Raw genomic sequence first — 26,023 nt, 5'->3', positions numbered from 1 at the left:
GTCATGATTGCAGCTGAGTGACACTGCCAACCAGCAGCAAGATTTGCTTCTTTAGCATCCATGGTCGGGAACAACCAGCCCTTTCCTCCCCTGGTAGCACCAGGAAAGTAAGTTCTAAGCCTTGCATTTGATCAGATTTTATTGCCCTAAATGATGGGTCATAGCCAGTTTCCATGGAGCTCTGCAGGAGCCCAACTCCTTTACTGGGATAACAGCTCATAGGGTATCAGTCTTTGACATGTTAGCATTTACATCTCAGGTAGTTACCATTTTATTCTCCAGAATATATCCCCAGGAGTGAAACTGCTGGGTCATATAGTATGACTATTCAGGGCTAATTTAATCTCACACCAGCCAATGCATGTGAGGTCCCACACTGATCCTCTGAGTACATCCTCCTAGTATTTTTCAGTTAGTTCATTTCTGGTGATCCATTAGGTATGGAAGAATACCTCCCTGTGGTTTTGATTTTGATTTCCCTGATGACTAATTAGTAGCTTTTCATGTGCATATGGTCCATTTGTGGGGTTTTTTTGTGTGAAATGCTTTTTGCTCATTTTTGTACTGGTTTATCTTTCTCTAACCAACCTGTAAGGATTATTTATATACTCTTGATGATTATCTTTAAGATTTGTTATCCTTCCTCAATTTGTAGCCTTCCTTTTATTTTCTTTACAGTGTGTTTTGATGAACGGTTCTTAGCTTTAATGTAATTGAATTTATCAATCATCTTTTTAGTTGGCCTTTTTATTGTCTTGTATAAGAAATTCTTCCCTATTCCAATATCATAAAGATATATAAACCTCAAAATGAAGCGTGAACCAAGAATAAGTCATAATGGAAATTAAAAATTAGTTGGAATTGAACGATAATGAAAACACTACATACCAAACCTTGTGAAATATAGCAAAAGTAATGTTTTGGGGGAAATTTATAGCCTCAAGTGTTAATATTAGACAAGAAAAAGTATATATTAATGAACTAAGTATCCGACTTAGAGAACATGGCAGAGATCATTAGCCCTCAGCAATATCCCTTTCCCAACCTCCCTTGTAGTTAAGGTGGCAATGATCGTCATTTTTAGGCCAAGTTGGTTAACTACTCAGTCTCACTTTCTCATATCTCACACCCCAATCTACCAGATGGATAATGCCAGGGTAAGCTTGAAGCCCCAAGTTGGAGAAACCAGAAATAGGAGTGTGGCCTATGTCCCTGAGTCACTGGTTGGAGCAGGGCCATCGTAGAGTGTTGTCCATCCTGGAACACCCACAGTGGACTTTGCATGTGGAAAATGTAAACTCTTAGTGTGTTAAATCACTGAGATACTGGGGTTGTTACAGCATGAGCCTAAAACAAGAAGTTTAAAAAAAAAAAAAAACAAAAAACCCAAAGGAAATAACAGAGAAAATGAAAGAGCAAAGATCAATGAAATGTTAAACAAAGCAGCAGACTCAACAGTGGGAGAGCTGTTCTTTCCTGAGCCTTAGAAAAGCCATCGGGTAACTGCCCAACTCTGGTCCTGGTCTCCTTGTCAAATGTGTTTTCATCTCTCCACACTGTTCCAAAGAATACATTGAGAGCCCACATATATAAAGCTGAATGGGCTGGATTATTTGTTTCTTATTCTTCTGATTGCCAAATAAATGTGCTGTATTTTCTCAAGGCAGGAAGCAAAAAGGTTGGAGATGGACTGAGCATAGAGAGCAAATCTGGGGAACAGGGGTGACTGGGGTTTGAGCGGCATCAGGAAAACACAAAGGCAAAAGAGCAGAGCAAGAGGCCAAAAGTCAGAGACTGAAGGTGAAAAAGGGCAAGAGGAAGAAAAACAAGCAGAGCAGGAAGCAGGGTTTCCTGGAGCGCTCAGGGCAAAGGCTCCCCTGCAACGAGAAAAGACACAAACAGAATAGGTATCGTCACTTGAGTGCACCAAGTATTTTCCATTGCCAGGAAGAGGATCTGATCCTATTTCCCACATTTTCAGCCAATTCTACAAGAGCTCTTTTGATAAAAGTACAATACACGGCTGTATTTATTGGAAAATGCAGCCCCACAGAGACCCAGTAATCATCATCATAAAGTTCAATTTGCAGTTTACTTAATCATCTGATATTTCTTCCTTTTAATCTTTTTGTTGCTTGTTGAACTACATCCTAGTTGAATGTCTCCTGCTACTTGTCATCTTTTTGCACAGTCGGATTCCTGGGGGAGCAGAGTTTCTGCTTGTTTTCATACATCAACAAAGTAGAATTCCACAGACTCACGTGAGCCCAATGTAGCCTCAAGCAAAGGACATTATTTTAAAGCTAGACTTATATCTCACACGGTATCAGCAGCATTGCTTGTTGTCTCTAAAACACAGCAACAATATTCTCGGTAGTTCCTTCACTTGCATGAAGGTTCTTAATAATATTCCACTGTCTGGGCAACAGCTTTAGTATTTATACACTTGGTTTTCTCAGGTCCAAACTAATTCTCCTTCAGCCAGACGTCATACAACTGGAATTGTCCTCCATCTTGCTTACCTTTATAGGAACGTCCTTTTGCCAGTACTCCGCACTATTAATTTTCCTAAGGCTAACTTAAAACTGCCTGTATGGTCCTTAAATGAGTCCTTTGTAGACTTTGGAAAGTGCTTACATTCTCAGCAGTTACTGTAATCCTGTAACCGAAGAAGCTATGGTTGAGAGCCAAGGTTTATTCTTCCTATAAATACGATTGAGTTCTGACACCTGGTATAATGTTTTTCTTTAGCATGTGAGCCAATGTAATGAAATTCTATACGTAGTTGTCTGCAAAAAAAAACCTTAATATAAAATTTTTTTCTCACATAAAACTTTAATAATTTTTTTCAATTTTTTTCTGACTGCAAGGTCATTAATTTTACCATCTAGTTACTTCAATAATATTGACTCTCCCTACCATGTGAGTTATACAGACCCTGCTTTAGAAAGGTTCATAATCCAAGCTGGAGAGCCAAACATCTAACAAGATGAGTCAGTGCTATAGAAAAGCTGCAGAGACTAATGAATTCTGTCCAGAGGAAGGTCAAGGAGGGTCTCATAGGGACGACCTTGGAAGTCCCGTTGGTGACTGGATCTAGAAGGATGAGTCCATCCTCTGGTTAAGAAGCCAGAACTCAGGGCTAAGTCAGGGGCCTAAGGAAGAGCATTAGCTAAAATTAACTAGCTGCTAGTTAATTTAGTTAATTAAAACTAACACACAAACCAAACCTTACACCTTGATAATTTGTATTTTATGTTGTCTAAAGAGTATAATTCAATTAACTTCCTTGAATACCCTCTAAGGGGGGGTTCAATGACATTCCTTCCTTGAGGAGAAATCTGAAAAAAAAGCAGTAGCACTTCCAAGTAAAATACAGTATTCTAAACAAGATTGGCTTAAATATTTTTCCATTTATTAAACTGTCATAAGAGCTAAAAATAGAAGCACATATTGAAAGGTCTAGGTTAATTTCTTCTCTAAAAATCAGGTTCTAGGGTTTTTGTTCTGTTTTTCCGTTTGTTTGTTTTGTGGGCTTTTTTCTTTTGTTCTTTTAATTGCTCATCTGAGCTAAATACCCATGGCCAACCCTTATTTATCCTTGGCATTGCCATGAGCATTATGACGAAAAAATGCCGCTCTAGTCATTCACCCATGATTGTCTTCCCTTTTTCCTAGGAATTAAACAGATTATTTCCTAGGAAATAAACAGATAAGTAGGATCAAATCTGAGGGTCTTCTTTGGGTGTTCAGTGGAGAGATCCACAGAGGCAAGCAGTTATTACAAAATATAACGGTGACACACCGGCACAGAACAGAATTGAGTTTTGCTAGAAAGTAAAAAGAAGAAACAAACATGATCTCTGTCCTTGGGGCATTTGTAATCTACTAGGTTGAATCACACCGACTGCTGACTGTGTAGGTTTTTATTTTAATACGGTCAAATATTCACAAATTCATACGATTTTGCTTAACAGATGAGAAAGACAAACACAAAAGCTCAAGCAGGGAAGGGCGCTGCTGTGTCTGTATTAGCTAAGCATCTCTTGGTCTGTGTGCTCGCAGTCTGGCTGATACACGGCATGTGTCCAGATGGTTGAAAGTCCGGCAAAACTCAGTAAACCAAATGAAAGCTGAGCCCAACAACCATTTTCTAGTTCCCTTTGTCCCTCTCATAGAACCTCTTTCCCTTTTTCTCCCTGGACGTACCAAAGCATTAGTTGGGAGCAGCATGAGAGGACAATCTTCTTTCCCTTTTTCTCCCTGGACCTACCAAAGCATTAGTTGGGAGCAGCATGAGAGGACAATCTTTTCCAGCTTCTGCAAAGGCAACACAATCTATTAGTTTTATATGTATGAAAGAGTTCCTTTTCAGGAGAATTTCCAACACAGAAACGATTTTACATGATTCCTTTTTTTTTTTCTAATCTTATTGAAACAGGAGGGAAGGGGGCAGGGCACAACCTCTGAAAGAATGACATAGCTCGAGGACATGACAAAAACGGATTAGAACCAAATGGGTCCAAGATGGCGGACAAGTCAACTTCCACTAGACCTTGAGCCTCAGTATACACTCATTGCAACACATCAGCAAGCTAAATGACACACCCACAGGCGCCATGACAGTTAAAGACCCACCAGAAGGATCAAAAAGTGGGCAGTGGCCCACTTCCTGGAAATCACCGCCCCTTCTGGAAATAGCTGGAATATCCCTCCCACTCTTCAGCCTATGAAATTACCCACCCCTATGAAAACTGACAACCTCATACCTTGGTGCCTTTCTCACCTTCTGGGATGGCCCACACTCAGTGGAGTGTGTTTCTCTCTAAATAAATCCACTTCTTACCTATCGCTTTGTCTCTCACTGGATTCTTTCTGTGATGAGACATCAAGAACCTGAGCTTCATTAAGTCCTGAAACCAGGTGTGTGATCTCAGTTGGAAGATCATGGGTTTTGGCCGGGTTCGAGTCCCGGCCTCGTGGGTTCAAGTTCCAATCTGCGGCGCACGGTTTCAATATGAAACGCAGAAATAAATCTGGGGGTACCACTTCAAACCAGGGATGGGAGGCGAAAGTCATTCAGCCAACTAGGCGATGGGGAAGTGCTCAGATTTCTTTTGTTTTCATACATTATTCTGTTGAAAGTTGGGGGATTAAAGAGGGAAAATATGCTGCTGACGAATCAAGCCAATATTAAAATAATACTCTATTATTCTGAGTGTGTCCAATCATAGACTTTTATCGTTTGGGGGGTTCTGACTCAGCCAAAACTTCTGAGTAACTGAGATTTGTACCAGTAAAAGCCACATTTCCAGGATATGGACTACACAGCCGCCTTCTGACAGTGTGGCCATGGCATTATCTTGCTGGTTGTGGACGAAAGCCTACTGGCCACCTCTGAATGCTTTATTTACTAAAGGTTAAGACAGAGCAAACTGCTACTGGAGTGTTCCAGCAAGAGTCAACATCTCCTAAGTGCTGGCCACTGGACTAACCTACAGGCCTTACAAACATCATCCCATTTAATCCCCATAAGCCTGTGAATGAGATTCTATAATTATCCCCGTTTCATAGATAACCGGGGAGCAAAGAGATAAGTAACTTGTTTCAAGTCACAGAGCTTGTGAGACAGCTGGATTATCTAACTTCATAAGCTGAGCCCTCAACTGCTTCTAACTACTGGATGCATTTCCAAAAGGCAAAGACTTCTAAAGTAGTACTAATCCCTGAAATCCCTCCATTCTTATCCTGACAGGGCCTCAGCCGGAATGACAGAGAAGGTATATATGAGTAAGAAAAGAGAACCCCACGCCCACGTAATTCAAAGGACAATTTCTTACTTCAGGCACAATATTCCTTCATATTGAACTTCATTTTTAAAGTCTTTTCTCTTTAAGATAAATCAAAATGTTCAGACTGAGATATGTCAAAATGCTGAAGGATTATCTTAAAATCCAGTCTTTGTCACCCTAAAAACAAAGTTAAATGGGAAATCTTTTTTAATGGGTCTAGTCAATGGAAGAACAAAGGAAAAGATGGGGTTTTTCCCTAACGTTCTCTCCTTTTAAATCATTCCTTCACAAACATCTGAGTGTTTACAACGCTCCAGGCGAGGAGAGAGAAAATGATGAGAATATCAACATCCCTGGACTTGAGGGGTGATGTAGCCCTTCTTCTTTTTAAAATACCTTTGAGGTTTATTTCTTAATTTTCCCCTACAGCTTCAGTTTCACAACTTTTCAGAGAAACAGGAAGCTTGGGAAAGGAGAGCATGTGTAATCTTCAGCTGCAAGCATGACATGAAGCCCGGGCTGGGAACTGTCTTCCTCTGCGCAGTGACTCCAGGGCCGTCAGATCCAGGAGAAACACTGGAAAGGTCAGCTTTGTGTTCTCTTTAATCCAGTTTTTAATCAATAGATTTTTAAATACTCACCTTCCAGGTGATTAGCAAGAATATATCCAAAAAATACCCAAGCAGGGTAACTCCAAAGGTGAATAAAATCAGATGACATTGGCCAACCCAAAAAGTGGCCCTATCAAATGGAGTTTCTTCATTTTCAAGGTGCCCACCTTCCATATAATCTCCAAGGAAGTGGCAGGCAGAAGTCTCATCCCAAAGGAAATGATGCAGTGATTCTCTTCATAAGAGTGGGCAGTTAAGAAGACAGTTGCGGTGGGAGGGAGGGAGACGCAAGAGGGAAGAGATATGGGAACATATGTATATGTATAACTGATTCACTTTGTTATAAAGCAGAAACTAACACACCATTGTAAAGCAATTATACCCCAATAAAGATGTTAAAAAAAAAAAAAAAAAAGACAGTTGCACTGAGGTCAGGAGATGGGAGAATCTGATTAAAGCCAGTCACTGGGAAAATAACATGAGTACAGATACAGACCCTAAGAAGGACATGACAGGTACACTTTCTATAACCTTGTCTATTGCATTGACAATTATGCTCTCACTGGGCATTCTACTTTGACTTTCCAGTATATTCATAATATATTACAAGAAGTCATTTTAAACAATTCATTTGAATGATGTTCAGTTTTAAAATATGAGCTTGAAAAACCACACACACCTACTCAAATGCCCTGCTAAGATGCTGTGTCTTCAATAATCTTGAATTACCTGCACCTCCTGGCTACTGGTTTCATTACTCTGACAGCTGAAATAACATGTTCATGGCTTGCGTGAGTCTTGGATGTTTGGGGTTAGGAAAAGAATGGGCATGTCGTGCATGTGTTTCCTAAATTAACTCGAGCTCTGCGTTTGTCTACAGCGCTACAAGATTCAATCACATGGATGGTACCGGGGTGGCGGCGGGGTGTTGGGGGAGCAGGCACACTTGGAAGGTGCTACTTGACTGGGTGCCACTGTCATGAGAAGCCAGGTGTCACCCCTTGTAATGTAAAGGCATCAAATGATTTAATCTTTTAAGACAAATTTGATGAATCCATTCTAACTTGAAAGAGATAAACTGGTACATAAAGCAGCCACATAGCACAGGGAGATCAGCTCTGTGCTTTGTGACCACCTAGAGGGGTGGGATAGGGAGGGTGGGAGGGAGACACAAGAGGAGGAGATATGGGGACATATGTATATGTACAGCTGATTCACTTTGTTATAAAGCAAAAACTAACACACCATTGTAAAGCAATTATACTCCAAGAAAGACGTTTAAAAAAAAAATGGTACCTAAAGGACAAAAAGTAAAAAAAAAAAAAAAACGAAAAAAAGGAGTGGGAGCAAAATGTGACCCACTTCTCTGTAAGGACTAACCACAGATTCAATAGGTGGAAACATCCAAATTAGGCCTGCATGGCCATCCCATTTATGCCTCTGGTGGCAAAAAAGCAACATACTTGTGTCAAAGACATTTACTTACACCAGCTCTTTGGGGGATGAAAAGTTAAGAGTAAATACCTCTTAAGAGTTTTCTGAGGGCTAATAAACTGAAACTTGGGAATACTGATGGTCTTTGGGCCAGAGGAGGCAACAACTTCTTGACTTTCAGATGGAAAAACAAAAACGAAAACAACCCTCACAAAACAGGTTCTAAAACTTCCGGTGTGGTGGGGAGAGAACTGAGGAGACAGAAGTAAAGACAGAAAATGGACAAATATTTAACATGAAGACTGGAACTCTACTCAAAGATGAAACAGGATTTCTTTTAAACCACTTGTTCTCAAAGGGATGGTACTGCCCCCTAGATGTGGTTTTGGAACTGTAAGGGCTTCTGAGGCGCTAATGATAGGAGGGCTACCATCTGCATTCAACAGACGGAACGCGGATGCTACACAAGCTCTACAGGTCAGACCCCTCCCATCAGCACAACTATCAATTGCCCGACCAAATATTCATGTAGATGGAAAGCCAGTTTAGAATTATCTGAGTTTAGTTGAAAATTAGAATCTAATTTTGTTTTATATATAAACATACAGGGAACCTCTAGCCCAGTTTGAATATGCATTGGATTTTTCAGGAATGCAATTATTCTATAAACTGAGGGAAAGTGTACAGCAAAGTGATGATGAACAAGGTTGCCAGAGCTAGACTGCTTTGATTTTAATCCTAGCTCTGCCCTATCAGCCCTGTGCCCTCATATGTAAAATGGGAATAACAGTGGCACCCGCCACATAAATTTGTTAGGTAAGTACTTAGAACAATGCCAGGCACCCAGTAAACACTATATGGATATAACTGTTATAGAATTCTGTTTTGTCTAGAACCTTAGCAAGAATTGGCCACATTTTAAGTAAAGGGAACTCTCGTACAGTGTTGGTGGGAATATAAATTGGTGCAGCCACTGTGGAAAACAGTATGGAGTTTTCTCAAAAAACTAAGCATTAGAGCTACCATATGGCCCAGCAATTCCACTCCTGTGTATACATCCAAAAAAACCATAAACACTAATTCAAAAAGATACAAGCACCCCAATGTTCATAGCAGCATTATTTACAATTGTCAAGGTATAGAAGCAACCTAAGCGTCCATCAACAGATGAATGGACAAAGAAGATGTGCAATACATATATTATATATATATATATATATATATATATATATAAAATATATATAATGGAATACTATTCAGCCATAAAAAAGAATGACATTTTGTTATTTGTGGCCACATGGATGGACCTGGAGGGCTTTATGCTAAGTGAAATAAGTCAGACAGAAAAAGACAAATACTGTATGATATCATGTATATGCTGAATCTAAAAAAATACAACAAACCAGTGAATAAAGCAAAAAAGAAGCAGATCCACAGATATAGAGAAGAAACTAGTAGTTATCAGTCAGGAGAGGGAAAGGAGAAGGGGCAGGATAGGGGTAGGGGAAAAAAAGGATTATTATGGGATTATATGAAATCACGTGTGTGAAACTTTTAAAAATTGTAAAGCACTACAGAATTTAAAGAATTGTTCGTTCAATTAAAAAATAAAAATTGGCCACATTTTAGAAAACTGCATTGCTGACATCAATCCCATTTCTGACGTTGAGTTGCCAGCACAGCAGGCCTGTGTAGCTGCCACAGGCATGGTGATTTCATATACAGATACAAGTATGTGCTTTGTTACATTATTTCATACATCTTGTAATATAATCATGCTAGAGCATTTACATATTAAAATAATGATTTCATTACAAAATATTTATATATGTATATTTGTTTATGTTCAGTTAGGACATTATATTGATGGTGATGTATAGAGGTCAGTTATAGTACCTATTTCATTTTGGAACAGCAAATAGGGATGATGCTCTTATGTATGAAAGAAGGTTTTATCATCCATGAATTTCATTTGATGACTGTAGTGATATTATAAAATATTTACTATAAAAAAGGGTTAGTGTTGAGTTGGGTCTGGTAGTAATCAAAAATCACTGTTTTAAAGGATCATGTCAAAAAGTGTCATTCTACATCTTCATATGTTCACACATGTCTACCATTAACCCTGGATTATTACTGAGGCAAGCAGTTTCCATTAATTTCTAAGAAATTAGCATTAAACTACTAATTATATATGTCAACAGTAAAGATACATAGAAACTTCTTTAAGCAGCAATCTATTTCTCAAACACATTTCAGGAGAAAATCCCAAATAAAAATAAAAATGAAGGGGTGGAGGCTGATTGAAGGTAGAGAACCCAGAAACTTCTGTGGCCTCCCCTTAGGACTTCAGGGAACAGTCTGAGAAACACTGATTGGGCACAGTTACTGTACTTGAGTTGGGCACTGAAAATTCATTTGAGGATGGTCATTTGATCACAAAGGACATTCACTCCACAGAAAAGGGGCTGACCTCCAGCTAAGACCTCCAAAACCACTAAACTCATTACTCAGGGGATCTGAGAGTGATCTGGAGAGTAAGAGGAAGGGTGAGAGGAAGAGTTGCCACCCCATTTTCTGGGCCACGCTAACAGTCAGAGGGCGAGGGCTGGCTCTCCCCGCTTTTTCATAGTCCCTCCTAGTCACATCAGTGCCCTGTTACCAGACTTCCCCGACCCTGCTCTGCCCTTATACTATAGTGTCAAGCACCCAATGAATCACGCATTCCAAGCCTATTCTCTCCTCCACTGGCCAAACCCCTTTTCATTCCCCATGAAACAACTATATCTTCATTGCAGTTCCCTTGGGGGTCGGTTGACAGGAAAACAGCCTGACTGAATTCATTCACACTAATATGCGAGTGGTTGCCAGCTCCCTTAACCCCACCAGAGGCTTTTTTTTTTTTTTTTTTTTTTTTTAATATTTTGCCCGCAACGTGCAGCACGTGGGATCTTTGTTCCCCGACCAGGGATTGAACCTGCACCCCCTGCATTGGAAGCATGGAGTCTTAACCACTGGACCGCCAGGGAAGTCCCACCAGAGGCATTTTACAAGGAAGATGTTAACCCCAAGCAATCTCCAATTTCAGGCAGTTCAGCAAAGTAGACAATTCAAGGGGTGAGGGGAAGATATTTTTGAATAGGAGATACCAGCTTTGCCCAGGGATATAGCTCAGAAAATTCTCCAAATGTAATTTTACTTTACACACGCTCCCTCAACACCCCCATTTCTAATGCATAAAATCCTAAAATGGTTGGGAGGGTTTATTTTGTTTTTTTAACAATAGTGCCCACAGTGGCAACAGCCAAGGTGGTCACTGGTAAACCTGAAAACATTTTGAACACTTTTTTCATGTAGGACACAAAACAGAAATATATCAATTACATGTGACTAAGAGTAAGAAAAATATACAACTATATTTAAAACACTTAAATTAACAAGATAGTACTTTTCCATTCTAGCAAAATATCATACATTCAGTTTAAACAAGAGTTAATATCCAGACACACTTTTCCAAAATACCTGATGCTAGTTGAAAATGAGTGACCGTGACATTTTCCAAGAGATTTCTAATTAGCAAAATGTGTACAATTTTGAAGCACTGTCCATTCTTTTCTAGAAGACAGTCACTGAACAGGTCAAAATGCAAACTGATGTCTCTCTCATAAACCTAAGTATGGTTGCTTCATTTTTCTCAACGATACTTTGGCTGTCAGCAAATCTTATAGCTTCTTTTCCCTTAAAGACAATAATATACAACACCCTTCACAAATAACCATAAACTTCTTTGTGTGTAGTAAGCCCTATCTAAACATTTTCACGTGTTTCTGTATTAACTGACTTACACTGAGACTGTTCTGAAAAGGGCATTAACTAAGTGTAACTGGCCTACACTCAAACCTCTGCTCTGAAAGAGCATCAGATGCTTCCCACGTGTTATTTCAAAGTCAAAGCTGCTACACTTACACCTGTGGTATGTAGCCTGAAAAATCAAAACAAAACTGTTTTCTCCACTGGCTTTTTCAGGTGAAGAAATTGGACCAAAAACCAACACATCTGTGTGACACTGGCCACCAACTGCAGTCCCACCCCCCGCTAAAAAGAACAATGGCCCAGATCCTCATAATGACGATAACATTCCTGGCCAAGGCTCTGGTTTAGGGAGTGTGTCTCCGCGTTCTCTTAAGGAAGCAAAAAAAAGCGGACTCTCCCCATTTCTCTCCTTTGGCCTCCATAAGCCAGCATCTAAGATTCTCTGGATTTGTTCCCATCCAATGACTTCAAAATTCCAAGTGCAGTATACAACTTTCTAAAAAAAAAAAGAAAGAAAAAAGAAAACCCACGAAATCGCATATGGTCGCTGCATAATACTGTGGATGAAAATCAGAACAAGTTGCTGATTGAGGAAGTAAGGCACTTGGTAGCAGGAGACAGGGAGGGCTCCCGGGAACGCAGGGCTCAGTGAGTCAACAGTTTCAGGCGAGTAAACCAGCTGACCAGCAGGGACGGTTCTGGAGCAGAGGACTTGGCTGCCGAGGAGCTGGCTTTCTTTTTGGTCCCTTCCTCCGAGAATGGAATTGTGGCGCTGCTGTGGAGATCTGAACTGATGTAGCACCTGCTGCCTCGGATGTAGTCTGCACCTCGGACCAGCTGCCTCTCGGTCGTGGGCCTTGAGAAACGGTATGGGGGGGATGACCTTTCTTCGATGATCGGAGAGATCCGCTCATTACTGAAATACCGGCAAAGGCCGTCCTCACCTGTTTTCAGACAAAGCCCACAAGTAGTCCGTTAAAATACCCATCCTCTGCATGGGGCTGCCTCTGAAGGTGGCAGCACACCCTGCCCTCCTCCCAGGGATGGGCTACCAGGCCCCCCGAGGCGGCCAGGCCCGCACCACTGGGTGCTGAGAAAGCAGAAACAGAAGAGGTAGGTGCACACTTCAGGCTGTTTTTCCATCTGAGAGGGAACACAGGGGCAGAGCAGAATCAGAGAGCCCACACTTTTTAATCAGTGTAGAATTTTCATAATTTCACTTGAAATCAAAAAACCAAAGAGAGAAAATCTTATAATTCTATCAGTCCTTCCACATCTGTCCCTGCTCAATGCCTGCAGCCCAGAGCACATGCCCCTGGAACTGTGGTTCTTATTCCCGAGCATCCCTCAGGAGCATTTAGGATGTGGGATGCCTTTGGTTATCACTCTGAATGCAGGGCAGGCACTCTTCACCTTTAATGGATGGGGTTCAAAGATTTTAATGCTCTGCAAGGCTTGGGACACTTCTGGAGAAGGAAGAATGATCCCACCCTAAAAGCCAGTAGACCCCCTGGGATGGGGGGCAGGGGGGTAAGAAACTGAATAGAAACATAAAATGCAGGGCACCCTGGCAACATGTAGCATTCTTTTGACCCAGAAATTCCACTTTTAAAAACGGACAATGAACTACGTACAAGATGCTTATTGAAGCAATATTAACAATTGCGGGGGAAAACACAGATAACCTAAATGCTCAACCACAGCGGACTGAATGAAGAGGTGCTATTGCCATAAGATGGATTACTAATGCAGCTATTACCAAAAATACACCTGTTAACATTCCCCTTTCATAGTATTACTGAATATCTATCTATTCCATTTTGCACATTTTTCTAAGCGTATAATTCGTAAATATAGGAACAACTAGGAGATACACAAAACATTCAGAGCGATTATTTCTAGGCTGGGGAAGCAGATTACAGATTAGTTTTCTCGTACCTTCTAGAGGTTTTCCAACAATTTGTTTTGTTTCTGTAATCAAAGGGGAAAAGTTACGTTAAAAAGTGCCCATTGTCAAAAAGCCACATTTTGTAGGAGTCTATTTATATGAAATGCCTTGAAAAAGTAAATCCAGAGACAGAAAGTAGATTTTCAGGGCTTCCCTGGTGGCGCCGTGGTTAAGAATCCGCCTGCCAATGCAGGGGACGTGGGTTTGAGCCCTGGTCCAGGAAGATCCCACATCCCACATGCCGCAGAGCAACTAAGCCCGTGCGCCACAACGACTGAGCCTGCGCTCTAGAGCCCGCGAGCCACAACTACTGAGCCCATGTGCCTAGAGCCCGCGCTCCGCAACAAGAGAAGCCACCAAAATGAGAAGCCAGTGCACTGCAATGAAGACCCAAAGCAGCCAAAAATAAATACATTTATTTAAAAAAAAAAAAAGATGACTATGAAAGTTAAAAAAAAAAAAAAGAAAGATTTTTGGTTGCCAGGAGCTGAAGGAGGAGGGAATGAGGAATGACTGCTTACAGGCAATTTTTGTTGAAGTGATAGAATATTCTGGAATTAGCACAACTCTATGAATATACTAAAAACCACTGAATCGTACATTTTAACAGGGTGAGCTTTATGGTATGCGAGTTGTCTCTCAAAAAAAGCTGTTATTTTTTTTAATTGCCCATTATGCAGGTACCTTTCTTTCTAAAATGATAACACCAGAAAAAATGTGGAAGGTGGGATGGAGGTCAAGCATCTTTCCATTTTCCTGACCTCACACTCCCCACCCCCACACCCCATATCTCAACCTTAAAGGAAATAAAAGTCTAAATCGGGGACTTCAAATGCTGAAAAGAATGGCAAAGTAGATGTGGACATTTCTCAATCTAAACAAAGAACTGCCCTGCCCCCTGCTGTCTGCTCCACAGAGTTTCGTGTCAACTAAGGGTATCTTGGACCTTAGAAGCCAACTTCTCCCTTTTCCAAGTTAGTGTAACCCAGGTGATTTGGGGACTTAGGTGACAAACTTTACCAAGTCGCAGGGAAGTGTCAGGGGTTGATCACTTTGGAAGTTAGGCCTCCAGAACTTTTCTCTTCTTCCTTTTACAATCTAAGGCCTACTGTTCTCTAACTTTTCACCAGCTCTTTGTTTCAGCACCACAAAAGCAATGTTACGATGTCCTGACAATCGAATGTAATCTGGCCAAAAATAAGATTATTTATAAACATTTTCCTCAAAAGACAAGTGTTATCACCTGTAACTTTGATTACAGAGTAAATTAAACACAAGTTTCTTTTCCAATCGTAGTTACTCTCTAACACAAGAAGGATTGGGGGAGAAAAACACCCATGTCTGTTGGTCAAAAATCAAACAGATTCCAATAACAATAGTCATAAAATTGGACTAACACAAGAAGGATTGGGGAGAAAAACACCCATGTCTGTTGGTCAAAAATCAAGGTCCCAATAATAGTAGTCATAAAATTGACGATGAGATTGTTTAACGAATAGTGTATTTCTATGTGTTTAGAAATTGGACCATCAGTGTCTACAGCCTTTTTAAAGCACACAATACTATTTAGATTTACAGTCACTACCTAGGAATATATATTTCTGCCATTCTACACATACGTAGGACCATCAGCACCCCCTGATTTTGCAGATGAGAAGATGATTTTATGGTCATTAGAGCACAAAAGGGCTGAAACGAGGGTCTGGGCTTTGGACTCCAGGTTTGGTGCTTTTCAGTTTGCTTAAGTTAAACTTACTTTTCCTCCCATGACTTCGAGGTCTAGCAAAAGGGTCCACAATCCCCATCCAGCTCGCATCCGCAGGCATGGACAAAGGCCGGGGCTTGCCTTCAGAGGGAGGGGAAGGAAAAGGAAAAGCCGACAGTTTTTGGACTTTAGAGAATCCTTCCCTATATTTAGAACTAGACCCTCCCCCACCCTGACATCACACTCACTTCAGCATAAGCAAAATAACACAGTTTAAAAATAAGAAAAGTATTTTAAAGCACTGTATTTCCACAGCAAACCATTAGGACAGAGGCATGCTGAACTTGCGTCTGTGGGTCCACGGAGCAAAGCAGCTCCAAGTTAAAATGCAGGCACTGAAAGTTGAAACTGTAACCTGATCTCACCCCGCTGGGCTTGGATGCCAGGCAGTGTAATGACTCAACAAGCCTTAGCTTTAGAAAGATGAACAAAGGTCTCATACTTAGAATTTCATTGAGGTTTATGTTTTCCTTGGATTACCCTTCAAGTCTGCCGAAGTCATCCAACAGTTCCAAATAAGGAAGGGGGAGGGGAAGAGAAACAAAACAAACTCTCAGCAACGTACCATAGGATGGTGTTTTCTCTCTCATTTTTGTGGGCAGAATACTGGTTTCCACAGAATACCCGGGCAACTGATCGGAATCAGCGATGGTAAATCTCCGTCTCCGACTTTCCTGGTCCAGGAAGGAATTGGGGGACTCAGAACCCTTAGGGCCAGGCTGTGGCTGTTTACATTTACTGAATCCGTAAAGGGAACTCCCATTCTCTTCCCTGCAAGATAGAGGGCAATAATTAAGTTGCTTACGAAGATCCTCTCACACTAAAGAATTATAGGATACATTCTGCTTCTAGCACACAGAAGAAAACAAATCCTCCTTTCCCTCTGGAGGAAAAAGCAACACTTTTTCAATCACAGTTGCTTCTCAAATACATAGAGATCCTATTAAATAAGAGTGAATACCATGATCCTACTAAATAAGAGAAAATGAGATTTTTTTTTTCTTTTCATATTTGTACATATATCTTGGAAGGCTAGCTCTGGTTTTCCTGTACATCTGCCCTAGAGTTGAATCTCCTCCTGACTACAGACACCACAAGTGAAGGTATGATCTACTGAACCGTTTTTCTCATGCCAAGAGTAGTATCTTTGCCAAGATCCAGCAAAGAAGACACTTGATGTGTGATGGCAGTTGTTAGATTTGAAAATGATGTCCAAAATTACAAAGGGGCCTTTAGACTGGCCAACGGAAAGTGTCTATTTTCTAAACAAAGTACAGAAACCAGCAAAAAGTGGACCACTGCTGGCAACTTCATTCTTTCTAAATGTCAGCTTATAATAAAACTTAAAATTAATTTTAGCTGAGTCCAGATTACCAGCTGGTTAAATTTTTGGCACTGAGTGAATTCCATTAGGGGCTCATTGCAAAACTACTAGAATCAACCCAGAATCCACTGAGTTCAAAACCAGTCTAAGGATCAGCCTTGCCTATTGGTATTCCCAGTGAGCCTGCTGCCTGCATGACCTTTCCCCACCATGAATCTACCTTCTTCTATACTTTTAAACCTGGCATATAACTTCCCCATTCACAAAGCTTTCATGACTCACCACTTGTTCTCTGTGACCATCTGCACATTTCATTCCTAATAAAATATGCTTCAGTGACTTCCCTGGTGGTCCAGTGGTAAAGAACCCACCTTCCAATGCAGGGGATGCGGGTTCGACCCCTGGTCAGGGAACTAAGATCTCACACGCCGCGGGGCAACTAAGCCCTCGCGCCGCAACTACTGAGCTCGCGCGCCTCGACTAGAGAGGCTGCGTGCTGCAAACTACAGAGCCCACATGCTCTGGAGCCTGTGCGCCACAACTAGAGAGAGAAAACCCGCACGCCACAACTAGAGAGAAGCCCGCGTTACAACGAAAGATCCCACGTGCTTCAACGAAGATCCCGCGTGCCACAAGATCCACTAAGACCCGACACAGCCAAAAATAAATAAGTAAATAATAAATTTAAAAAAAATAAAATAAAATATCCTTCATTAATGGTGTGCGTGTGCCCACGTGTTTCCCCCAATAGAAGCGAAGCGCCAGATCCCTTTCACCTTTACTACGTACATACCCTTCTTACCACAGCTCCTGTGACCCCTCACTGAGACCCAGACAAAACTATTCAGGATTAGGGGAGTCGGGGCCATCCTCCCTACAGCCTACAGTTTCTGATAGAACAGTCCACACACTGGTTTGTTCTATCAGTGAAACCCTCTGCTCTCTATGTGCAAAAGCAACAACTCCTTGTAATTTTAAACACAATTCAGATCTCGCGACCACAGGACTCTGGTCTGTGAATACAGGGAAGAGCCTGGTCTACCAACCAGAAAGCCCCTGATCACCGCAGCCAGTGCTCTACATGCTATAATAACTTCTGGGCAAACCAAGACTCAAGGAAGAGGAAAATGCCACTAATTTTTCTTTGTGCCCAGGAAAGAAACACAGCAGAAGCAAAGAGCGCAGCTTAAAACAAAAACAAACAAATGAAAAACTCCACCCTGAAGTGAAAAGTCACTGTAAGTTCAGTCCAAACTGTGTCTTATGAAATATTACAGCATGATTAAGTATTTCTCAATTTATTCTTGAACAGTTGACTAAGATATTGGCAGTTCTCTGGGGGCAAGAACTACATCTGTTTTGCATAAGATGGTAAATCAGGCCCAACGCTCAGTAAATGTACGTTTCATAAACGAGCCAGATTCTCTACTTTTACCAGCATATGTAAATATGTAAGATGATATAAATAAGCCTATATTTTCATACCTTAATCACCCCCTATATAACATCTAGCATAACTGTCCTCATTTTACCATAAACATTTAAGATAGCCATTAAGCAAGTAATGATCCTGAAGAATTTGTAATAGACACACACACATAAACACACATGGCCCATCCACACCTATTTTCACATTTTTTAAGTCCTACGAAGAACACATCCCTCTCAGCAAAATAAAACTGTAACTTTAATCAACCTCACAGAAATATTTATTATCTTCTGCACCAGAGATGAATTTACCGTGTAGCTGATGAAACTTCAATGCCCAGTGAAGAATTAAAACAATGCAGTCCCCGAGAGCACATGCTTTCATCAGCCCCCTCCCCATCATACTGGCTGGCTTCAAGGCCCATAAAACTAGATCTGTTCCTACACTTCCCCCTAAAGGATCACACTTCCCCTACCCCTGGTTCCATTGAGATATAATCGACATATAACACTGTATTCATTTCAGAGGTACAACGTAATGATTTACGTATGTACGGCAAAACAATTATCACACGTGGTTCCCAATTCTTGCTCTCCTGTGATGAGCACTTTTAAGATCTACTCTCTCCGCAACTTCGAAAGATACACAACATTGTTAACAACAGTCACCGTGCTGTACGTTACACCCCCAGGACTTCGCCTGTAACTGGAAGTCTGTCCTTTTCGACCCCCCTTCACCCATTCCCCAACGCCCACACCCAGGGCGATACTTTTTGACGGTGGATTCAAGACTCATCCCCAACACACTGGAGTGTCAGCAGCGTCTCCTCTCGAGATACTCGTGGTCTTCACACCACCACTAGCACCTCCACGCAAGGAGACGTGCACACCACAGAAATGGGCACCGACATACCGGGGGGAGTAGGGAACGGTCGGTGGAGGAGGGATATAAAGATCCAGGATGGCTGGCTTCTCCTTTTTCAGTGAGGCATCCATCGTGCTGTCCGGGGACTGAGTGGTCGTGGGCGGAGGCGAGGTCTGAAAGGGAGTAAGTGTAAAAGCGAGAACGTTACCTCGGAGATCGTTCTCCCCAAAACCAACACCAGCCCCTGGGTAAACAGGGGCCCAGGTCATTTGTGTGTCTGCAGCTACTGGCAACATCCAACGTGTATTCTGCTTTGAGACACTCAAAATGTACCGAGAGTTTTTTTGTTTTTTTGAAGTATGGTTGATTTACAATGTTGTGTTAGTTTCAGGTGTACAGCAAAATGATACAGTTGTGTGTATATATATATATATATATATATATATATATGTACTTATTCTTTTTCAGATGCTTTTCTATTAAAGGTTATTATAAGGTATTGAATATAGTTCCCTGTGCTATACAGTAGGACCTTTTTATTTTATATATAGTAGTGTGTATCTGTTAATCCCAAACTCCTAATTTATCCCTCCCTCCCTCCCCACTTTGGTAACCATAAGTTTGTTTTCTGTCTGTGAGATTGTTTCTGTTTTGTAAATAAGCTCATTTGCATCATTTTTTAGATTCCACGAATGAGTGGTACCATATGGTATTTGTCTCTGTCTGACTTACTTCACTTAGTATGATAATCTCTAGGTACTTCCATGTTGCTGCAAACGGCATTATTTCATTCTTTTTTATGGCTGAGTGGTATTCCATTGTATATATAAACCATTCACCAAGAGTTCTGAAAGCCTAGGTGCATAGTGAAAGAAAGGCAGAGGCCCAGGAGCCAGGTGTCAGGCAGGTTAGAATTCCAGCTCTGAGCAAATCACTTAAACTCCCAAGCCTTAGTTTCCTCCTCTGAAAAACAGCCATACTGACAATGCCTCTCACGTAAGGCTGCAGTGAGGACAGAATGAGTTAGTTCACACTAATTACTAACAATGCTACCACTCACTAGGAGTATGGGCTCGGAATTCGGACTGCCTGGGTGCAATCTTGGTTATACCTCTGATTAGGTGTGTATCTTCCAGGCAAATCACTCAACTTCTCTGTGCCCCTTCTATAGAATGGGAATAAACAGGGACAAAGATAGTAGCAACACAGGGTAGCTGTGAGAATTAGGTAACGTAATACATGTAACGGGCTTAGCACAGGGCTCGTCGCATAGTAAGTACCCAACCTTATGCTGTCTAATTTAGTATTATACACATACACACAAGTTAATTTTTTAAATTTAAAATCCACACAGCTTTTAAAAAATATTTTAAAATCTTGTGTGAGACCTTCAATCCTATCGCTTCTACAATCTAACAGCAATGATTGGCCTTTTCTGGTTGGTAAAGAAACAACAAGAAAATGAGTCAGGGCACGAAGATGTTGGGTGAAGGCCAGTGGGAGGCAGCACGTGAGGACAGTGCTAGACCCCGGGGAGTAATAAAAGGACACCTACGCCCTATCCAGCCCAGGTGGTGACGGATGGAAGACCCCCTATCTCCTGGAAGTGAGAGTGGGAATGGGAGTCTAAGGGTTTGGGAGGACGGTAGTAGCCGGTGCTCACAGAGAGACAGCCCCATTTTGGGGAGAGATGCCGAGGCACAGGGAAACAGTCTCCTAGAGCATACACCACAGTCTGTCAACTTTCCGAACTATGTAATTGATCCACATCTCATTCTGACAATCTTGGACAATGTCTGAAAACATGGGGCCAGGACCCAGGCCCTCAACAAATAGAAACAGAAGAAAACTGGAGCATTTCCATAGAACAGGCATTTTCCGAAAACTCCAACACTGATGGTTACTTCTAAATCAATAACCCTTGTTTACCAGGATTGTGGCCTAAAAACAGAGTGAAGAACAGCCTTTCAGTGACAACATGAATGATGTTGACAAGAACTAAAGATGCTCTAGTTCTCCCAGCAGAAGTGGGCACCCAGGCATACAGACCCCTGAAGAATGACACACAGGGCAACAGCCAGGGCAGGGGCTGAGAAAACTGTATGGAGGACTGGCCTACCAAAGTTCACGTTCTGAAAATATCCTGGACACATCACCAGGTGCCTAATAGCTAAGCTGTAAAACGGCCTCTACCTTTTGACGGTTTTCCCTCCCTGGGTCAGAAGCAAAGCTAGGTGTCTCATGCCTCACCTTCACCTCTTCCCCCAAATTGCACAGTTAGTGGAACCGGACAGGAAGATAGACAAAACCAAAGAAAAAGGAAGCATGCCCCTTCTTAAGTGAATTTCCATAGGTCAAGGAACTAACTCTAGCCTATACTTAGATATAATTTTCACTTCCCTTCTGAACACGTCCACCTGAATTTTCCTGTCACTTCAAACTCAGTGCTGCCCAGAAGACCTATCATCTCTGCCTTCCAGATGGCTCTTTCCTGACATTCTAATTTTTGTCACTGGTATTGCCACCCAGGTTCACTGCCACATTTCACATCTGCTTCTTCCTTGCCTTGCCTACCTTCCTCACCCCTACCCCAAAACCTTCGCTGTCGACATGAGTAATTAGGAGTGAGATTCAGAAATACTAAATACGTATCTGAGGTCCCACAGCTAAGATGTGGCAGAGGTGGGATTTGGACTCACGGAGTTCAACTCCGGGGCCCCTTCCTGTCCACTGTGCTGTGCTGCTTTGTGAGTCCTCTTGATGCTTCCTCCAAATGGCCTCTTGCATTAGTCTTTCACTAGAATTGCCCCGTCCCAGCCTCGCCCAGAACCACATTACCCATCACCTATACATGTAACAGCTCCCAACTGGTGTTTCTCGTGTTTAGGTAGTATCATGGGCTAAACTGTGTCGCCCAAACCCCGAGTAGTTCAGAATGTGACTGTACTTTGGAGATAGGATTTTTAAAGACACGTTTAATTTAAAATGAGGGGGCTTCCCTGGTGGCGCAGTGGTTGAGAGTCCGCCTGTTGATGTAGGGGACACGGGTTCGTGCCCCGGTCCGGGAAGATCCCACATGCCGCGGAGCGGCTGGGCCCGTGAACCATGGTCGCTGAGGCTGCGCGTCCGGAGCCTGTGCTCCGCAACGGGAGAGGCCACAACAGTGAGAGGCCCGTGTACCGCAGAAAGTAAATAAATACATAAATAAATAGATAAATAAATAGATAAATAAATAAAATGAGGTCATGTGGGAATTCCCTGGTGGTCCAGTGGTTAAGACTCTGCACTTTCACTGCAGGGGGCGCAGGTTTGATCCCTGGGTCAGGCAACTAAGATCCCACATGCCCCATAGCACGCATTCCCCCCGCACCAAAAAAATTAAATAAATAAAAATTTAAAAAAATAATACGAGGTCATATGGGTGGGCCGTAACCCAGTATGACTGGTGTCCCTATAAGAAGAGGAGATCAGGACACAGACACACAGAGGAAAGACCACATGAAGACAGGGAGAAGACGGTCATCTGCAAGCCAAGGAGAGAGACCCTGGAAGAAGCTAACCTTGATCTGAGACTTCTAGCCTCCAGACTTTTGAAGGAATAAACTTTTGTTTCTGTCACCCTGTCATTGGTACTTTGCTACAGTGGCCCTAGCAAACTGATGCAAATATTAGTGTAAAAATCAACTGTCAACCTGTTGACAAAAATTACCTGTGAGATGAAGTCCATACTCCTTAGCCTGGGACTCTAGACCCACCCATCCAGCTCAGTCCACTGGTCCAGCTTTCTCTCCCACCCTCTGCCCCAGAGAGTCTGGTCTACTTATTCTTACAGGAGCGCTGTGGTGTCTACCCAGAGCCCTTGGTCAGTCAGTGAACCCGGCTGCTGTGAGTGTCTGTTGCTAAAAGCTCACGGCTGCCCCCTTCTCTGGAAAACTGTCCTCAGCGGACAGCTGCCACCCCGAGTACAGCTACCAGTGCCCGTGCTGTGTGGTTACACCTGGGTAACAGGCCAAGACTGAACTCTACCTGAGAGAGCATCTGCTGGCTTCCCCTTCTTATTCTGCCTCCCTCCCTCCCGGACAAGCTTTACCTGGAGCACAGGCACTAAATCGCTTTCACAAGAATGTCTGTCACACACTCTGCTTCTAGGAAACCTTGTCTGGGCACCGCCCTTCCCTGATGGCAGCACATCCTTGGTTGGCGGGCGTGTGTCTGAAGAACAGCGCTCCTCTCCCCCACCAAACAGCCTCCCATCTGCCTCCCAAATCCCACCTAGTTTCCCAGGCTCCAAAGGGCTCCCACCTCCTCAGGAGGAGGCTCCTTCACCTACCTGTCCATACCCACCACCCCTTCTTCAGAACCTAACATTTACGCCCCTGCACCAAGGAGCTGATAGAGCTGCTGTGTGGCAAGCACTCCATCAACCATCAGTGAAGACCTCTTCGACGTTACTTAACACACTCTGAGAATTCCAAAACCACTGAAAGATGGTGCCCCTTATACTGAGCCATCCAAACAGAAGCAGCTGGGGTGTGATTGATGTGTCCCATTATTATTTAAAAAGTGAACTTAATTATGTGCCCCTTCCTGGCTCCACCCTCCACATCCTGGTCTTTATTTTTATGTGCCTCCACAGCCCTAAGGTACACACATAGGCATATTTCCAGTGCTCTGTGTATCACGAAGTGTCCAAATTGATGGCTTGAGACCACTGCTGTTCCTTCCATTTGAAGATGTACAATAAAATCACAGAAAGTTACATATAAATGGCAAATCTCAATCTTATGAAAGGGCACTAAAATGTGATTGCTTTTCATTCATGATTTAGGAATTAAACACTAAGAACCGATGACATAAGGAAGAGGTTGCTCAGGGTGCATGGTCCAGCCAGGTGTAGGCGGTAAGGAGTGCACTGTTTGTAGAGAACTTAAATAATAAAACTCACTAAAGACCAGTGCGCTTTTTATTATCACCCCAGACTGCCAAATCTAAACAACGGAGTGATACAGCTCCCCGCTGGGTGGGCTCCACACCCCTGCCTTTTTAAACCATGCTGAGGACTCAACCCCATGCGGGTCTCTCTAAGATCAGCGGTCAAACTGGATTCCTTTATGTGAGCACGTGTGTGAAACGAGAGAGGAAAAGGACCAGAAGGAACTTTCTGTAGTGCTGGCAGCCACTCGCCACCAAGTGGCTACCAAGCACTGAAATGTGGCCGCTGAGACCGAGGAACTGAAGCTTTCATTTTAATTGTTGAAATAGACACTGGTGGCTAGTGGCTGCCATACTGTTCAATGCAAATCCAGCATGGCTATTTTCATATAAGTAAGATTATAGGACAATTATCCATGCACAAGCTCCTGAAACCAATCAAAGTGTAGTCTTTCTTTTTGGAGACAAATCGGATATTGGACATTGTTCTTGCTCCGATGCCAGAGGAAAGATTTCAACCAGTGACAGTACCTGGACCAGAGGCGGCTTCCATCGTAGGTTTTTCAGGGGGGCGGGAGTGAAGTTGAAGGAACTCGTGGGCCGCTTCTTAAGCAGTAACACAACTCCTGTAGGATTCTCTCTCAACTTTCTCACCAGATTTTTTAGCTGCCATCCCACCTTCAAGGAAAGAAAATGAGGAGAGGGCACTTGCTCATGAATAACGAAAACTCAAACCCCTATGAATTTATCTCAAGGAAATCAGCTATGAGCAAATAGGTAGACACAAATCTGTTCATCCTAGCACTGCTTAAAATTATGGAAAATTGGACATAAATTGCAAATTTTTTAAATGCATGCAAAACAGTTTAAAAGTTCTAGAGGGGAATATGAAGTCGGAAGTCTCAATGAACAAACTCACCACAGTTTGCTGATTGACCTGAATCACTTCATCACCGGCGTGAATCTTCTGAGATCTGTCTGCAGGAGACTGTTAGAGAAAAACAAAGAGAGACCTGTCATATTTTTTTAACCTTCTACTTCCTTCTGCTTCTATTTCTTCTCCCTTCTTTTTTTCTACAGAAAACGAGCAATGGAAATATAATCTTCTCAGGAAACGTTACACAGTGTACTTGAGTTCCCTCAAAGTACACAGCCTGTAGAACGTGGCATGTGGGTACTGGTGTTCTCTCTTCTATTAGCAGTTTGTTATAACAGATAATCTGTCCGTTGGAACAGCCAAGGTTCATCTAACCTATCGTGAAGAGTGGGACGCACCGTCCACATAATGGGCTGATCAAAGCCATTGGTTCATCTAAAATGAGGCTTACCTATATCCCTATCAAAATTAATCTTGTAAAAGCCGACCAACTGCTTAACGTGGACCAACTGCTTAATGTGTAAAGATCATCAGTATACCTCTGTCATACCGTTTCCTTTTAAGCAATTATTAAAACTAAATCTTACTTTTACTTAAACTTGTTTTACATGTTATCATAATGCTATTAACATAGAAAGATAGTGACAGTAGAAAATATTTCTTTAGAGAAAATTTAAATTTTTTGCATTTTCAGGTGGAATTCTAAGTGCATGTGTTGTCACACTATCAAAACAAAGTCCAGGCTTTGTTTCTCTCAAATAATAGTTTGCTACAAATTTGCAAATATTGATACAAATATATATACATCCACATATGTGTGTACAGACAGATAAATAGATGTAAACTGTTTGTCAAATATTTTCCCATAGTTTCCGGTTCACTGAATCAAACTAAACTCTTTATGTTTAAGATATTTCAGATGATTTTTTAAAATGGTTAGAAAAAATTCTGCCAACAACCTTTACCTAAGCCTAAGATATCATTAGGTTTATTTTATGGAGTTTTGAGAACACTGAGATTCAGTGTTAAATAACTTACTATGTGTCCAGTGTTATGGACACATAGTAAGTGAAAGATGCAGAATATAATTTTATGCTTATTATGTGGCTTTTAACATTAAAGCAGTACCTTAAAATTTTTCTCCTGCCAAATTATAATTATATGTTGAAGTGATTATTTCATCTTAAAAGGAATCTGTGCCACAATTTCATCTCAAATTTTTTTCTCTCACTAA

The 26,023-nt window shown here is 41.9% G+C and overlaps 1 protein-coding gene across 2 annotated transcripts in view; it reads right to left on the bottom strand.

Annotated features, from left to right (window-relative positions):
- Positions 1 to 11,081: 11,081 nt before the first annotated feature.
- The window catches only part of CNKSR3 (CNKSR family member 3), a 101,988-nt gene continuing 87,046 nt past the window's right edge, over positions 11,082 to 26,023 (bottom strand). The window contains exons 8-13 of one of the 2 annotated variants that reach the window (XM_007458729.1): positions 24,832 to 24,900; positions 24,444 to 24,590; positions 19,029 to 19,153; positions 15,929 to 16,134; positions 15,355 to 15,444; positions 11,082 to 12,594 (exon numbers count right to left, since the gene is read on the bottom strand). In XM_007458729.1, coding sequence (XP_007458791.1) covers positions 12,296 to 12,594; positions 15,355 to 15,444; positions 15,929 to 16,134; positions 19,029 to 19,153; positions 24,444 to 24,590; positions 24,832 to 24,900 — 936 coding nt within the window. In that variant the 3' untranslated portion in view covers positions 11,082 to 12,295. The remainder of the gene's footprint in view (positions 12,595 to 15,354; positions 15,445 to 15,928; positions 16,135 to 19,028; positions 19,154 to 24,443; positions 24,591 to 24,831; positions 24,901 to 26,023) is intronic. The other variant, XM_007458728.1, reaches the window with a different exon arrangement.

Source organism: Lipotes vexillifer, unplaced genomic scaffold (genome assembly GCF_000442215.2).
Source record: "Lipotes vexillifer unplaced genomic scaffold, Lipotes_vexillifer_v1.1 scaffold639, whole genome shotgun sequence".
In the NCBI taxonomy this organism is placed as follows: domain Eukaryota; kingdom Metazoa; phylum Chordata; class Mammalia; order Artiodactyla; family Lipotidae; genus Lipotes; species Lipotes vexillifer.
The sequence above is the reverse complement of the archived record's forward strand: the minus strand, read 5'-3'. Positions and strand labels throughout refer to the sequence as shown.